This window comes from Strix aluco, unplaced genomic scaffold (assembly GCF_031877795.1).
Source record: "Strix aluco isolate bStrAlu1 unplaced genomic scaffold, bStrAlu1.hap1 HAP1_SCAFFOLD_135, whole genome shotgun sequence".
Taxonomy (NCBI): domain Eukaryota; kingdom Metazoa; phylum Chordata; class Aves; order Strigiformes; family Strigidae; genus Strix; species Strix aluco.
The window spans coordinates 1-12120 of NW_027436631.1; the positions used below are offsets into that span (position 1 = coordinate 1).

Below are 12120 nucleotides of genomic sequence, written 5' to 3' on the forward strand. Positions count from 1 at the left end.
TGTTTCCTGGGGGTGCAGGAGGTGGGCACTGAAATGCTCAGTATCCTCAGCATCTTGGGGTGCGTTGGGTGGGCACCCCAATGTCAGAGCACCCAGCGTCTTGGGGTGTGTTGGGTGGGCACCCCGATGTCAGAGCACCCAGCATCTTGGGGTGCATTGGGTGGGCACCCTGATGCCCAGAGCCCCAGGAGCGTGGGGTGGGCACCCTAATCCACAGTGCTACAGCAGCCTGGGGGTGCAAGGGGTGACACCCCAATTCCCAGTGCCCAGAAGTATGAGGCAGGCACCCTAATTCCAAGTGCTGCAGCATGGGGGTGCTAGAGGTGGCACCCCAATCCCCAGTGCCCCAGGAGCATGGGGTGGGCACCCCAATCCCTAGAGCTGTAGGAGTATGGGATGAGGCACCCCAATCCCTAGTGCTGTAGGAATATGGGGTGGGGTACCCCAATCCCCAGTGCTGTAGGAGTGTGGGGTGAGCACCCCAATCCCTAGAGCTGTAGGAATATGGGGTGGGGTACCCCAATCCACAGTGCCCCAGGAGTATGAGACGGGGCACCCCAATCCCCAGTGCTGTAGGAATATGGGGTGGGGTACCCCAATCTGCAGTGCCCCAGGAGCATGGGACAGGGCACCCCAATCCCTAGAGCTGTAGGAGCATGGGATGAGTCACCCCAATCCCCAGTACTGTAGGAATATGGGGTGGGGTACCCCAATCCGCAGTGCCCCAGGAGTATGGGACGGGGCACCCCAATCCCTAGAGCTGTAGGAGTATGGGGTGAGCACCCCAATCCCCAGCACCCAGACGCCCGAGCTGCACGGGGCGACCACCTCAACACCCTGGGGAGCCGCCCCAGGCCGAGGAGGGGTTCTACAGGGTGGGGCCCCCCAACCCCTGGAGGAGGGGGCGGCGGGACACGCCGCCCTGCGGGAGGACGAACCCCCCCCCGCGGACGCCGGCCCCTGTGTCCCCGCAGACCGGACGGGGCTGATCTGCGTGGAGAAGATCGAGAAGTGCCAGGAGACGTACCTGCTGGCCTTCGAGCACTACATCAACTACCGCAAACACAACATTCCCCACTTCTGGCCCAAGCTGCTGATGAAGGTGACGGATCTGCGGATGATCGGCGCCTGCCACGCCAGCCGCTTCCTGCACATGAAGGTGGAGTGTCCCACCGAGCTCTTCCCCCCCTCTTCCTCGAGGTCTTCGAGGACCAGGAGGTGTAGGGCTGCCATCCCCACCCCCCCCATGCCCCCCCCCCCCCCCCTTCTCCAGCTCTGGCCCACCACCCCCCCCCCCCCCCACCTCCCTAAAAACAAAACAAATTTTTTTTTCTTATCCCAGCCCGACGCCCCTAAGGGTGAGGGCCGGGGGACGCTGTGCCCAGGGTGGGGGTCCCGCTGTGCCCCCCCTCCCCGCTGCCCCCCCGCGCCCCAGGACTTGATGAATTTTGTTTGTTTGCACAGGGAAGGGCCCCGACGGTCGAGCGTTTCCTTTATTGTCCTTCTCTTCTTAGATTATTATTTTTTAAGCATTTATTTCCCTCCCTGAGAGGCTAAAATATTAAACTAACTGCACTTTGGAAGGAGAGAGGAGGAGGAGGAGGAGGAAGAGCAGAGGAGAGGAGGGGGCTCTGGGCTGCACAGGGAGAGGCTGCCCCGGCCGGGGGGGCCGCGGCCACATGCACTTTTGGCCGGGCAGCGGCGAGGGGCTGGGGGGGGTACAGGACCCCCCCATGGCAGGGTGGGGGGCGCAGGGGGCACAGCGGCGGTGAGGGGGACCCCAGCCCATGGGGGCACAGGGCTGGTGGACACCCCCCCCCCCACCTCCACTGCTGGTCTCTGGGTCTGCCCCGGCTGGGGTGACCCCCCCCCCACCCCCACCCTGCACCCCCCCCCCACCCCCCCTCAAATTCGGGGCCAGATTCGGGGCTTTGGTTTTCTCTGTCTTTTTTTGGGCTGAGAGGAGACGATTTTGTGCCAAGCGCCGGCGGACGGTGGGCGCTGCGGGACGCTGGCTGGGGGGGGGGTCGTGGGGACCCGCGGTGACTGCCCCCCCCCCCACCCCCCCACCTTTTCCGTTGTCTTTTTTTTTTTGTTGTTGTTTTTTCCCCTCGTCCTCGTGGGTTTATTTGTCGTGTCCGAGTTGCAAAGGCCCTGGAGGCGCCAGCGGAGGGCGGGGGGGGGGCAGCGGGTGCCCCCCCCGGGACCCCGCACGGCCTTCACTGCACTACTGCCCCGGCCCCCCAGCAGCAGCACTTCGGGGGGGGCTGCACCCCCCAACCGCCCCCCCCTGCTCCCGAAGTGTGGGGGGGTCGGGCTGCAGCGGGGGCCGGTGGGGGGCCTGCGGGGGGCGGGGGGGGGGGGGGCGCAGGCTCAGCGGGGGGCAGGGCTGCAGCGGGGGCACCCGGGAATGGTTTTATCACCTTTTCCCCCCCCCCCCCCCGATTTAGGTTTGTGAATTTTTTCTTACCTCAGGCGGAGGCCGAGGGGGGGCGCGGGCCGGGGGGCGGCCGGCGAGGCAGGCAGCCTGCCGGGCCCACCTAAGCTAATATATATATATATATAAATATATATAAAATATATAATTTTTGTAATTAAAAAAAAAAATCTTTTTACGGGTCGTTTAAAAGCAGAAATCCCAACACGAGACACTTCCCCCCCCCCCCCCACCCTGGGCACAGGGGGCTGGGCCGGGCTCCCCGCCACACCCCGCCCCCCCCCCCCCCCCCACCCCCCTGCACAGGGGTCGTGTCTGGGGGGCCCCGCCGGACCCCCTGCAGCCGGGTCGGGGGGGGGCAGCGTGGCACCCATGGGTGCCCTCGTGGCCAGGGCGGGGGGGGGTCACGGTGCCCTCGGCCCCCTCCCAGCAGGGCCAGCTTTGCACTTGGTGCAAAATGTCTTAAACTCTCACCCCCGGGTGCCCGGCGCGGGGCAGGGGGGGGTCCCGGTGGCACCGGCTGCGGGTTGTGCAATAGGAGCCGGTGCCGGGGTGGGGGGTGCAGGGTTTGGGGATCCCCCCCCCGCCCCGGCAGCACCGCCCCCCCCCCCCCCCGGCTGCCCACGGTCACGCTCGGCCCTAACAGGTGCCTTCGGGCTGGGGCTGCGGCCCCCGCGGCACGGCCCCCGCTGTGCCACGCCGGCGTGATGGCCGGGCCAGGCCGCGTGTGCTGGAGCGGTGGCCGTGGAAGGGCCGTGGGGTGGCCACGCTGGGCCAGGCTGGGCTGCTGCAGTGGCCACAGATGTTGGTGCAGTGCCCGTGCAGTGGCCACACCAGGCCGGTGTGGTGGCCACGTGTGTTGGTGCAATGCTGGGGCAGTGGCCACACTGTGCCAGTTCAGTGGCCACCCATGTTGGTTCAGTGCCGGTTCAGTGGCCATGCAGTGACTGTGCTGTGCTGGTGCGGTGGCCACGCATGTTGGTTCAATGCCTGTGCAGTGGCCACACTGTGCCGGTGCAGTGGCCGTGCATGCTGGTGTAATGCTGGTGCAATGCCCGTGCAGTGGCCACACTGTGCTGGTGCAGTGGCCACGCACGTTGGTTCAATGCCCTGTACAGTGGCCACACCGTGCTGGTGCAGTGGCCACACTGTGCTGGTGCAGTGGCCACACCGTGCCAGTGCAGTGGCCACGTGTGCTGGTTCAACGCCCTGTGCAGTGGCCGTGCCACTGCAGTGGCCACAGTGTCCATGCAGTGGCCACACCGTGCCGCTGCAGTGGCCACGCACGCTGGCACGATGCTGGTGCGATGCCAAGTGCAGTGGCCACCCCGTGCCGGTGCCGTTGCCCCGCGTGCCCGTGTGTTCCCGTGCAGAGTCCACGCGCTGCCCACGCCGTGGCAGGGCCGAGCTGGCGCGGGATGTGTCTTAAGCCGCAAACGTGACACCACCCCCCCCCCCCCACCGCCTCTGCAGCCGGGCGCAGGGTGTCCCCCCCCCTCTGGGGCAGCAGCACGGTGCCCTGGAGTGGCTCGTTTTTTTTGGGGGGGGGGCTCAGCCCGTCCCCCCGCCCCGCTGGCCAGCACGCCCTCGCCCTCGCACTCCCCCCGCGCCCCCCGGGCCGCTCCCTCTCGTCTCCGTCTCGCGTCGCCATCGCACGTCCAGCGTCGGCCCCGGTTTTCGCCCGGGGGGGCAGAACCGGTGACACCCCCCCCCCCCCCCCAGCCTCCCCCACACCCCCCCCTCGGGCCGTCCCCACGTCCCCATCCCCGCGTCCCCCCGTCCCCCCCAAGCACATACCTCATGGCTCCCGGAGCTGCCCCTGCTTGGGGCCGCGTCGAGCCCCGCTGGCACGGCCCAGCGCGGGGTCCCCCTTCTATGCATGGTGCCGGGGGGGCGGCGGGGGCTGCGGCCGGCGTCGCTGAATGTAGGGCGGGGGGACGGGGGGGGCCACTGAGCTCCGTGACAATCACAGTCTGTGACGTGCGATTTTAAACCCTTTTGTGTTTTGGTCAGGATTTTAAAGAAAGATATTTTTATGGTAATTGTTGCTGGTCTATTTTACTATATATTTATGTAATAAATATATGATGAAAAAAAACAAAAAAACAACAAAAAAAAAAACCAACCCAACCCACCCACACAGCTCGGCTGGATCCGGCCTCTGCTTTCCAACCGCTGGCTGCCGGAGTGGGGGGGCCGGGGTAGGGGAACCCCCCCCAGCGCTGCCAGCGGAGTTGTGGGGCTGGCACCCATCTCGGGGGGCAGGGTCCTGGTGCCCACCTCGGTGGGGGGGTGTGGGGTGGATGCAGCCCCCCCCCGGAGAGTCCCGGTGGGCACTGTTGGGGTTCGTGCTGTCCCTTGTGGGGGGGCTCGTGTGGGGGTGTGTGTGTGTGTGTCCGTGTGTGTGTCCCGCCCGCGGTGTTATGTACAGGGATGGGGGGGGTGCGCGGGGGGGGGTCCCCGGGGTCCGTGGGGGCCCTACTGGGCGTCGATGCGGAAGGAGAGCAGCTTCTCGGAGTGGAGGTTGTTGAGGGTGCGCAGGTCCGGCAGCTTCAGCAGCAGTTTGGTGAATCGCGACGTCTCGGCCGGGTGCGTTTTCAGCACGAGGGCGCGCAGGGCGCGGATCAGCGTCTCCTGCAGCTGCTCCACCGACGCCGTGTCCTCCATGCCCGAGCGGTCTGCGGGGACGGGGCGTCAGCAGGCGGGCGGTGACACCCCCCCCCGGGGTCCCCCCACTCCGCCATCGCCCCGGCTCCCACCTGCCGAGACCAGCACGACGGCGGTGAAGAGCCCCAGCTCCTCGTCGGTGAGGTCGAGGGCGCTGAGCTTCTCGCTGAACTCGAACATGGAGCTGAGCAGGTCGCCCATGCCCATGCCCCACAGCTCCTCCAGGCTGTACTTCGTCCGGCTCATGAACGTCACCGTCTGCTCCTTCACGTCGAAGAGCGAAGCGAAGCGAACCATCAGCACCTGCGGCACACGCGGCGTCAGCGGGGCGGGGGCACCGTGCCGGGGGCATCCTGCGATGCCGTGGGCTCCCGTGCAGTGCCGTGAGGCGCCGTGCCATGCCAGGGGCTACTGTGCCGTGCCTTAGGGCACCGTGCCATGCCAGGGGCATCCTGAGATGCTGTGGGCTACCACGCAGTGCCATGGGGCACCGTGCCATGCTGGGGGCATCCTGCAATGCCATGGGCTACCGTGCAGTGCCACTGGCTACCATGCAGTGTCACGGGATACCACGGCATGCTGGATGGCATCCTGCAATGCCACGGGCTACTGTGCCCTGCCATGGGGCACCGTGCTGTGCTGGGGGCAGCCTGTGATGCCACGGGCTACCATGCAGTGCCGTAGGGCATTGTGCTGGGCCGTGCTCCATGCCACGGCTCCCATGCGGGGGGCACTGTGCCATGCTGGGGGGAATCCTGCAACGCCGCAGGCTACTGTGCAGTGCCGTGGGGCACCACGCTCTGCGCCACAGCTCCGTGCCATGGGGCTCCATGCTAGTCCATGGGGCACCCTGCAATGCCACGAGGCTCCACGCCAGTCCATGGGCCACTGTAAAATGCCGTGCTCTGTGCCACAGCTCCACGCCATGGGGCACCCTGCAATGCCGTGGGGCTCCGTGCCAGTCCATGGGCCACTGTGCTCATGCTGTTGGGCTCCATGCTGGTCCACGGGCCACCATGCCATGCCGGGGGACTTCATGGTGGGCCGTGGGGCACCATGCAATGCCGTGGGGGCACTGTGCCATGCCATGGGGGCACCGTGCCCTCCATCGAGCCCTCGCTGTCCCGGGACGTACCTCGAAGGTGCCGGCCTTGAGCAGGGTGACCTGGTCGTGCTGGGAGAGGGCCTGGAAGCCGGGAATGTGCTTGGCAAACTCGACCACCTCACGGACGGCGGGGGTGAAGCTGAGGGAGAAATCCTCCCAGATCTCCTGCACCGAGCGCCCGCTGCGGCCGGGCAGGTGGCTGTTCATGGGGCAGGCCTGCGGGTGACGGCATGGCTCAGCTCGGCGCCGCGGGGCTCCCCCGGCCCCGCCGCCGCGGCACGGACAAGGCGATTAGTGCGATTAGCGGCTAAAAATACCCGGGGCGGGGAGCGGGAGCCCCCGGACGCTCACCGGCAGGACGTCCTTGGTGCCGCGGGGCCAGGGGCAACCCCGCACCGGGGGCTCGGGGTAGGCGGGGGGGCAGAGCCGGGGTTCGGGGGGGCCTTGGGCCCAGGCGGGGGGCGCGTCCCAGCGCAGGAGGCCGCTGTCGCAGGCAGGGGGGGGTCCCAGCTTGTCGTGCGCGTAGACGAAGATTTCCTTGTGGGCCTTGGCCACCTGCGCGATGACGTCCTCGGTGGCCCCCCCGGGGCTGGGCGAGCGGGGGGGTGTCAGCTGCTGGGGGAACTGGGAGAAGCAGGCGGGGGGGGCGAGCGGCGGGGGACCGGGGGGCGGCGCGCGGCCTCCTCCTGGCACCGGACCCTCGCCGGCGCCCGGCATCCCCGGCGGGGCACTGCCCATGCCGCTCATGGCGCTCTGCATCTCCGCCAGCATCCGCTGCTTCTCCCGCTTGGGGATGCGCCCGAAGCGCACCGCTGCGGGGGACACCGGCGTTAGTGGGGAACCGGGGCACGCCGGCACCCCCGGCCCCCCCCCCCCCGCCCTGCGCGATGTAGGGGGCCATGGGGCTGCAGCCCTATGCCCCAGCTTGGAGGGGACGTAGAGCCCTGAGCATGGGGGGACCCATCCTGGGAGGGGACGTACAGCCCTAGGCACGGGGAATTGGGGCAGGACACACATGGCACCCAGCACAGGCGGGGGGACCCGACTCTGGAGGGGATGTATAGTCCTGAATTTGGGGGGACCTGGTCCTGGAGGGGACACACAGCCCTGATTTTGGGGGGGACCCATCCTGGGAGGGGACACACAGCCCTGAGCATGTGGAATTGGGGCCACATCCCGCGGGACATGCGCGGCGCCCAGCACAGGCGGGAGGGACCCAACTCTGGAGGGGACACACAGCCCTGACCGTGGTGGGGACCCACCCAGGAGGGGATACGCAGCCCCCAGGACGGGGGATCCCACCCCCCCGAGGGGCCGTAGAGCACTGCACATGGTTTTGGGGGCGCCCGGGGCGGGGGACACCGCGCTCACCGTCGCGGGACATGCCGACCAGCAGGCACTTCTTGAAGCGGCACTGCTGGCAGCGGTTGCGGTTGATGCGGACGATGGAGCAGTTCTCGTTCTTGAGGCACTTCTTGTACTGGATGTTCTGCTGGATGCTGCGGCGGAAGAAGCCCTGCGGGGCGGGGGGTGTCACTCAGAGCCCCCCCTCCACCACAGCAGGGGCTCCTCGCCGCCCCGGCCCCGGCCCCGGTACCTTGCAGCCCTCGCAGGCGTGGACGCCGTAGTGGAAGCCGGAGGCGACGTCCCCGCAGACCTTGCAGAGCAGCACCATCCCGTTCAGCTCTGCCGAGGGACGCGGGGGGGTGAGCGGGGTCCCAGGGTGCCCGTCACGACGTGGGATGGGGGGGACACCACCCGCCACACCCCCCCCTCAACTCACTGGTGACGGTGCTGCCGGCTTTGCTGGGTGAGCTGCGGCGCCGCTCGTCCGCGGGGACCTGCTGCACCGCGGGGAAGTTCACCGAGGAACCGTACGAGGAGGAGGAAGAGGAGGAGGAGGATGATGAAGGCGAGCCATCCTCACGGGGGGCCAGCGAGCCCCCGCCGTAGGCGCGGGAGTCCTGAAGGGAACCGGTGGGCGAGGGAGGAAAGTAGGTGGGGAAGGGCTGGGAGCCCGAGTGGGAGCTGCCGTTGGAGCTGTCGCTGCAGAGCGAGACGGGGCTGGTGCGGTTGGGCGAGGCGCCGCTGGAGCCCACGTAGCTGATCACGCCGCCTGCGGGCAGAGCAGCGGGGCCACACATGCACCGAGCTGCGCCGGCCTCAGCCTCCCCCCCGCCCCGGCCTCCGGCAGAGCGGGCACCCGGGAAGGAGCTCGCAGCCCCGGGGGGGGTTCCCCAGGGACGCACCCCGGCCCCGCTGCGCCGTGGCCGCACGTGTGCCGCCCGCCCTGAGTCAGGCACCGCGCCCGCCACGGGGGCCGGCGCCACGTGGGACGGGGACGGCCGGGCTGCCCGGGTGCGTGATGGGTGGGTCCCCCGCCACGGCGCCCCGGAAGTGTCCGTGGGAGGAACACGGGCCGGGAACCCACCGGAGGCGTAACCGGGAGGTCGCAGCGGTTAACGCCTGCCGGCTCCGGCACTGCCGGGCTCCCGGCCCCCCAGCTCCAGATGGAGCCCCCCGGTGCAGCCCCCCCACGCATGGGGCAGGGGGACAGTGGCTCGGGCTGACTCCGGGTGGGGACATGTGGAGGGTGACGATGGGGACACACGGGATCACCGGGGCACGTTTCTCCCGCCGCACACGGGGCCGCTGGCGCAGACGCCGCGTGCCGGAGCCAGCCCGCCGCCACCAGTCACACCCCCCCGCCCTGCCAAAGGGAGTCACCGAGTTGGGGACAGCGGGTCTCACCCCCCCCCCCCCAAAAAAAAACCCTGCAGCTCCTGAGGACCCCCAGCTGCTGGGGCACTAAAATACTGGGGGGATCCCCACACCCCAAAGCCCCGGGACGCCCCTTTTTGGACGCTCTGGGGTGGGAGACGCCCCCAGGGGGTTGCACCAGGACGCGGGGACCATTTCTGGCCCCGCAGCACCGGGACGACCCCTGGGGACCCCCCAAAACGGCCGCCCCACAGCCTCCCCCCCCAGACAGGCTCAGGCGGCCTCACGCCGCCGCCCCACGTGCTCAAGCCGCACGTGGCCTCCCGCGGTCCCGCCCCTTCACGCTTTGCCCCGCCCACCGCCCCCCATTGGCCCGCCTCGAAGCCCCGCCCCTTTCCCGTTACCCCGGAGATAACGCCCCCCCCGCCCCCCCCGCGCCAGTGGAACGCGGCGTCCCCGCTTCCGGGTGTGACGTCACGAGGGGGCAGCGATGATGTCATGAGGCGACCAATGGGCGGGGGCGGGGCGGGGCTGCGGGGAAAACAAACTCCGCACGTGGCAGCGGCGGGGAGGGGGACACGTGCCGCGGGGGGGGCGCCGCCTCCGTTCCCCCCCCCCTTCCCTTCCCCCCCCCCCCCCCCCCCTCCCGCCACTCCCGGTGCGCGGCCCCGCGCGGGGCGCCCCGGCCGCGCGTTCCCGCCTCCGCCGCCCACGGGCCGCACCGGCCCCGCTCCGCACCAGCCCCCCCCCGGGACTCCCCGGGGCCGGGGTCTCCTGCCCCGGTACCGGCGCTCACGTCTCCCCGCTGTGCCAGACGCTCCCGGTGCCACCGCGCAGCGCCCCCCCCCCCCCGCGGTCCCTTTTCCCAGCCGCGCTGCCCGGTCCTTACCCCGCTCTACGCGACCGCCCGGTTCCCGGTGGGAAGAAGCCCCGTTCCGGGACACGGTCCCGGTGCTCTCCCTGCCCGGTGGGTTGCGCAGGACCCCCCCCCCCCCGCCCCCTCTTCGCTGTCCCGATCCCTCCGGACACTCCCGGTGCACTGACACCCCCCCCTCCCGCTCCCGCTCCCCGGTGCCGGTGGCCGCACGGTCCCGGCGGGGCACTGACCTGTGCTCCCGGCCTCGGGGGCGGCCATCCTCGGGGGGGGGGGGGGTGTGGGGAGGGGGGGTGCGTGGGAAAGGGATGGAGGGGGGCGGCGGGGAGCCGAGCCGAGGGAGCGGAGCCGAGCCGTGCCGCGCCGCCGCCCGGTAAGGGCTGTTGTGCGCCCGCCGCCCGCCCCGCCGCCCGCCCGGCACCGGCCGCGGCTGCGCACTGGCCCGCACGCGGCGCCGCCGCCTCCCCCATGTGATTCCCGGGGAGAGCCTCGTGCCCCAGTGACACACTTTCCGCCGGCGGCCCCGGCCCCGCGCCGCCACCGGGGAGTCCGGGCACAACGGGGGACCCCAGGGCCGGGGCCACCTCCCAGCCCGCCCGGCAACCGGCACCGGGATCATCCCCCCCCCATCCACCCCTTGCACCGGCTGCCGCCACCCCCCCCCCCCCAAAACGGGCGCTGCGCTGGCAGCACCGGGAACGGTGGCACTGGGGACACCTGACCGTGGCACTGCCACCCTTGTCACCCGGCACGGCGCTGGCCCCTGCACCGGGGACACTGTGGGGGGACACTGGAGGGCACACGTGTCACCCTGCACAGCGCTGTCCCCTGCATGGGGGACACCCAAAAGTGGCACTGTCCCCTGCACGGGGGACACCCGGGAACAACTCTGGCACCCCTGTCACCTTGCACGGCGCTGTCCCCTTCCCTGGGGACACCCTGGCATGGCACCAGCACCCCTGTCACCTTGCACGGCGCTGTCCCCTGCTCTGGGGACACTGGGGGTACACGTGGCACCCTGCACAGCGCTGTCCCCTGCACAGGGGACACCCGGGCACAAGACTGGCACCCCCATCACCTTGCACGGTGCTGTCCCCTGCCCTGGGGACACCTGAGCGTGGCACTGTCCCCTGCATCGGGGACACCCAGCCGCAGCACCGTCCCCTTGCACGGCACCGTCCCCTGGGGACACCTGGGCACCTGTTGTCACCCAGCACAGCACAGTCCCTGCACTGGGGACACCCAGGTGCCCCTGTCACCCTGCACGGCACTGTCCCCTGCCCTGGGGACACCCCGGCACAGCGGGACCCCCTGCCCGGGGACGCCTGTGCTCGGCACAGCAGCACCGCAGCCCCTGGCCCAGCCGGACCCCAGCCCCCCCTCACCCCCCTGGCCTGTCCCCAGTGCCACTGCGGCGACGTGCTGCCACGGGGCCCCCGCAGTGCCGGGGCTGAGCCCCCCAGCGCATCTGGGTCACGGCACCGGGGCCAGCCCCGCCCGGCGGCACTGGGGTCCCCGCGGGTGCTCGTGGCCCCCCGGGGAGGGGAAAGGGTTTTGGGGGTGCCAGCACCCTCCTGGGTGCCACGTGCCGGGTGCTGCCCTGGCCCCCAGCCAGGAGGAGCAGCAGGGACGTGCCAGCGCCGGGAAATCCTCGGAGCTAATCCCCGGGGAGCCCTCGGGTGCCCCGGCCGTGCCGGGAGCCTGCGGGGTGCCCGGGAAGGGACACCGGAGCTCTGCACCCCGAGGAGCCCCCAGTGCCAACCCCGGTGGGTGCGCAGGGGCGTTTCCTCAGCTGAGGGTCCTTGGGGACACCCCCCCCGCTGGGTGCTGGGGCTGCTCCCGGCTTGCGGGGCGCCCCGCGGCACCGGGGCGGTGGGGACACCCCGTCACCCCGCGGGAAGCGCCCTCGCCCCGAGTCACTGGGTGGTTGCGCGGGGCCGTGGCCACACTGCAGCCGGCACCTCCGGCGGGGATAAACCCCGGCAGCTCCCAGGAGGACTCGTGGTGCCAAGCTGGCATCGGGGCTGGGGGGCCTGGGGGGGGTCTCGCTGCCCCGTCGCCGCTCCCGGTGCCGCAGCCGTGCCCAGGCTGCCCTGAGCGTGCAGGTGCCACCGGCCGCACGCGGCGCCTCGTTCCCCTCCTGGCACGTTCCTGGGCCGCGGCAATTACCCGTGACTCAGCCGCTCATCTGGGTTCAGAAAACAACCCCGCGCACGGCGCGGCGGCACACGGCGGGGACGCTCGGGGGCACCCCCCTGCCCGGCGGGGGGTGGGAGTGGGGCTGGGAGGGACGAGATAAACCCCGTGGGGTCCCGC

General features: G+C 70.5%; 2 protein-coding genes across 2 annotated transcripts; one reads left to right on the top strand and one right to left on the bottom strand.

Annotated features, from left to right (window-relative positions):
• Nucleotides 1-766: 766 nt before the first annotated feature.
• On the top strand, nt 767-4479 carry THRA (thyroid hormone receptor alpha; the record flags this gene model as incomplete). The annotated part of the gene is given in 2 exon segments (XM_074814076.1): nt 767-1187; nt 1190-4479. Coding segments are annotated over 2 exon segments (456 nt in total), but the record flags the coding sequence as incomplete, so codon positions are not given.
• Nucleotides 4468-10193, bottom strand: NR1D1 (nuclear receptor subfamily 1 group D member 1). Its single transcript, XM_074814075.1, has 8 exons — nt 10038-10193; nt 7993-8325; nt 7807-7895; nt 7581-7725; nt 6561-7021; nt 6240-6425; nt 5197-5407; nt 4468-5115 (listed from the first exon to the last, which is right to left on the bottom strand). Exons 1-8 carry the CDS (start codon nt 10063-10065, stop codon nt 4916-4918), a joined length of 1653 nt encoding a protein of 550 aa, XP_074670176.1. The 5' UTR covers nt 10066-10193; the 3' UTR covers nt 4468-4915.
• Between the last annotated feature and the right edge of the window lie 1927 nt (nt 10194-12120).